Genomic DNA, 2,887 nt, shown 5'->3' with positions numbered 1-2,887 from the left:
AGTTGACATTTGGTCGATAACTCATAATTCAGACTAACTTAAGTATGGGTTCAACATTTCTTGACACTGGTTTGAGACGAGTACCAAATATGACTCAACATTTGGCTGACACAACTCATAACTAAGATTAACTTACACATCACATCTTGACCTAATTTCATTTTTGTTGGGTTCGACACATCCTAAATTGGGTGGGTTGAACAATCCTTGATATTAGTCTAAAACAAAGCACAAAATAGGACCTCCATTAACTCTAAATCGACAGTCCAGATTAGAATCTTGATTGACTTCAAATTCACAACCCAGTAGAACAACCAGATGCTGCATTAAAAACTGGCGTCGATAATAAGTCTTTTTATTCCTTCACGTTCCATCACACAGCAAGTATAACAATCCATACGAAGGTAACTCGAGCCAACCCACACTTAGATAAATTAATCCAAATGTGGATGCGTGAGTTAAGATAAGAGTCCAAACCCGACAACTGGTCGAGTTTGGCTAAGACTGAAGCCTCAAAGAACATCCACATATCTAACAGTAAAACTGCAACAGCATAGCCACAAATAGATCTCTCTCCATCAAGCTAAACAATTTTGCATCCTTTTAATCAGAGAACATAGCATTCATGTTCAACCAAACAGACCACATTATGAGGATGAAGCATCAGCTAAAGAGGCCAATAAATAAGTTTGAAGACAAGTGAAGCAAGAAAAAGATTGACTTGTTTGGCATGGACAGTAAGATACAAGTTCTTCAAGGAGAATCCAACAAAAGCAACTTACTAAAGAGTTGCTGATGCAGATTTCTTGAACCCTCCATGTGTTTGGATTATGGTGATGCTTTTGGAACCCCATTAGACAGGAAACGTGGCTGGAGTACAATCCTTTTTTCGTGTGCAGCACATCAAGTATCGAATCAAGAACGCCCGGTGACTCGTGTTACCCGCTCAAAGAAAACACGACACATGGCTGTGCTAAATATCATGTCCTCCTTCATCCAATCCAAAGCTACCCTCTCCAGTGTCCCCAGTGAAGAAACACGATACATCAACTCACCTTCTCCACCATCACGTGGCATCCATGTTAAGCTAAAACTGTAACCTGCAAACAGTTAGACCAAATCAGTAATAAGTCAGCCCCACAGGCAATATTCCAGATTATATAAAACAATATAGTCAAAATATTAGAATTTCATGGGTGAAAATCACTAGCACACCCTTACAATAATATTCTGTTTATCATGATAAAGTAAAGATAACCAAGAAAATCAAAGATCACAAACAATTCACTATCAGAATACAAGGCAAGAGGCATATATCAAATAACCAAGGCGCAAGCTTTTATGACATCAGCGTATGCAGAGTGATGTTAGCTTCTATAAGTTACAAGAATCATCATTAACAAACACATCCTTATGTCTAACAACTGTCAGATAACAAGCGGCATAAACTCCAATACGTAAATTTTAAATTAAATAATCACCATTTACAATGACAAACTCCCCATGACTATGGTTTTTTTGTATTAATTATCATATAAAAACATTTTTTAATAACTTCGTATAAGCTTTGGATTCATATAAGATAAGGTCAGATCATGTATGTTATTACACTCTGTGGGAAATAGGGACACAATCTCAGAAATTAGGTCAGATCATATAAACTTCGTATAACTATTTCAATGGGTAAAATGTGGGCTACTTTTCCAAGGCATTTTGGTCTGCCCCTGAAATTAGGGACACTCTGTGGGAAATATATAAACAAGGGACACAATCTCAGAAAAAACTATTTTTTTGTGAACAACTAAGTCAAGGAAATATTACCACTCATTTTGTGAACAACTAAAAGACAAAGACTTTCAGTTTGACTATTGACAGAAAAATCCATGCCAACCAAGAGCTTCATAAGAGTCTGGAAAACGCAATTGCAGCAATCTTCTGAAGCATCACCTGCAAAGTAGAATAAAACTATAGCAAAATGCTTCAAGAAAATCCAACAGCAAGTTATATCCGCCGATACATACTTGAACTGCCCATGTTTTTTCTGCAACAATCTGGCTGAAAATATCCAAACCAAGAATTAATGAGATGCAAAAAACTGATTCCAAAATCAAACTATTCAACCTTAAATTTACAAACGTGAGAAGAAATGATGGTGTAGACCAATAGCATTTACTCACCACCTTAGTCTCTACTTTGTGGCTATCATAGGTAAGGGTAGCTGCTTCTTTATTTTGAATGGGGCTGATTTCCTCACATAAGTCTGGTGTTTTCTGTCTTGGTAAGCTCTTAGGTATTTCTGTGGACATTACTCCAGCTATTGAACAAGGTGATGACATCAGTGATTTGTCACTTGTGTCATTTTTCCTCAATAAAAGATTCTGGAGTCTTCCAACTTCATCAGAGAGCTCTTTGGCTGTGAATAAAATTTACATTTTTTAATCATAAATGTCAAACACTGAGAGTGAGTGGGGGTGGGGGAAATAAGAACTTTCCATGTCACAATCATATGTAAAATATATATCACAGTAAAAAGCAAAGAGAGTTCCTTATAGTTCCTTGACAAAACATTGACATACACAATCATGATGATTCCAAGATATGAAGTTGATTGCCAAGTAAGGAAATTGCAACAAACATGAAGGTCAAGAGTACAATGGTTATATCTGTTAAACCACAAACACATTGATCTGTGGTGCACAGTAGTTACATTGTAGCAGTTAGCTATGATGTTGATTATTGTGGATAGTAATGGAGTTTAGTCAGACTGGGAGTTCAAAATTTCTCATATTTGACAACATACACAAGGGAAAACTGAAAAGATCCAACGCTGTGCAAGTATCAACTAAGCACTAAAAAGGTTCAACAAGGACAACCTTAGAAAGTGCAT

The 2,887-nt window shown here is 36.5% G+C and overlaps 1 protein-coding gene across 2 annotated transcripts in view; it reads right to left on the bottom strand.

Annotated features, from left to right (window-relative positions):
- Positions 1-578: 578 nt before the first annotated feature.
- LOC103995936 (uncharacterized) overlaps positions 579-2,887 on the bottom strand; it is a 4,093-nt gene continuing 1,784 nt past the window's right edge. For both annotated transcript variants that reach the window (XM_065122762.1, XM_018830888.2), the window contains 4 exons: positions 2,178-2,413; positions 2,022-2,055; positions 1,822-1,947; positions 579-1,100 (listed from right to left, as the gene is read on the bottom strand). In XM_065122762.1, coding sequence (XP_064978834.1) covers positions 916-1,100; positions 1,822-1,947; positions 2,022-2,055; positions 2,178-2,413 — 581 coding nt within the window. In that variant the 3' untranslated portion in view covers positions 579-915. The remainder of the gene's footprint in view (positions 1,101-1,821; positions 1,948-2,021; positions 2,056-2,177; positions 2,414-2,887) is intronic.

This window comes from Musa acuminata, chromosome BXJ2-8, assembly GCF_036884655.1.
Source record: "Musa acuminata AAA Group cultivar baxijiao chromosome BXJ2-8, Cavendish_Baxijiao_AAA, whole genome shotgun sequence".
Taxonomy (NCBI): Eukaryota; Viridiplantae; Streptophyta; class Magnoliopsida; order Zingiberales; family Musaceae; genus Musa; species Musa acuminata.
The sequence above is the reverse complement of the archived record's forward strand: the minus strand, read 5'-3'. Positions and strand labels throughout refer to the sequence as shown.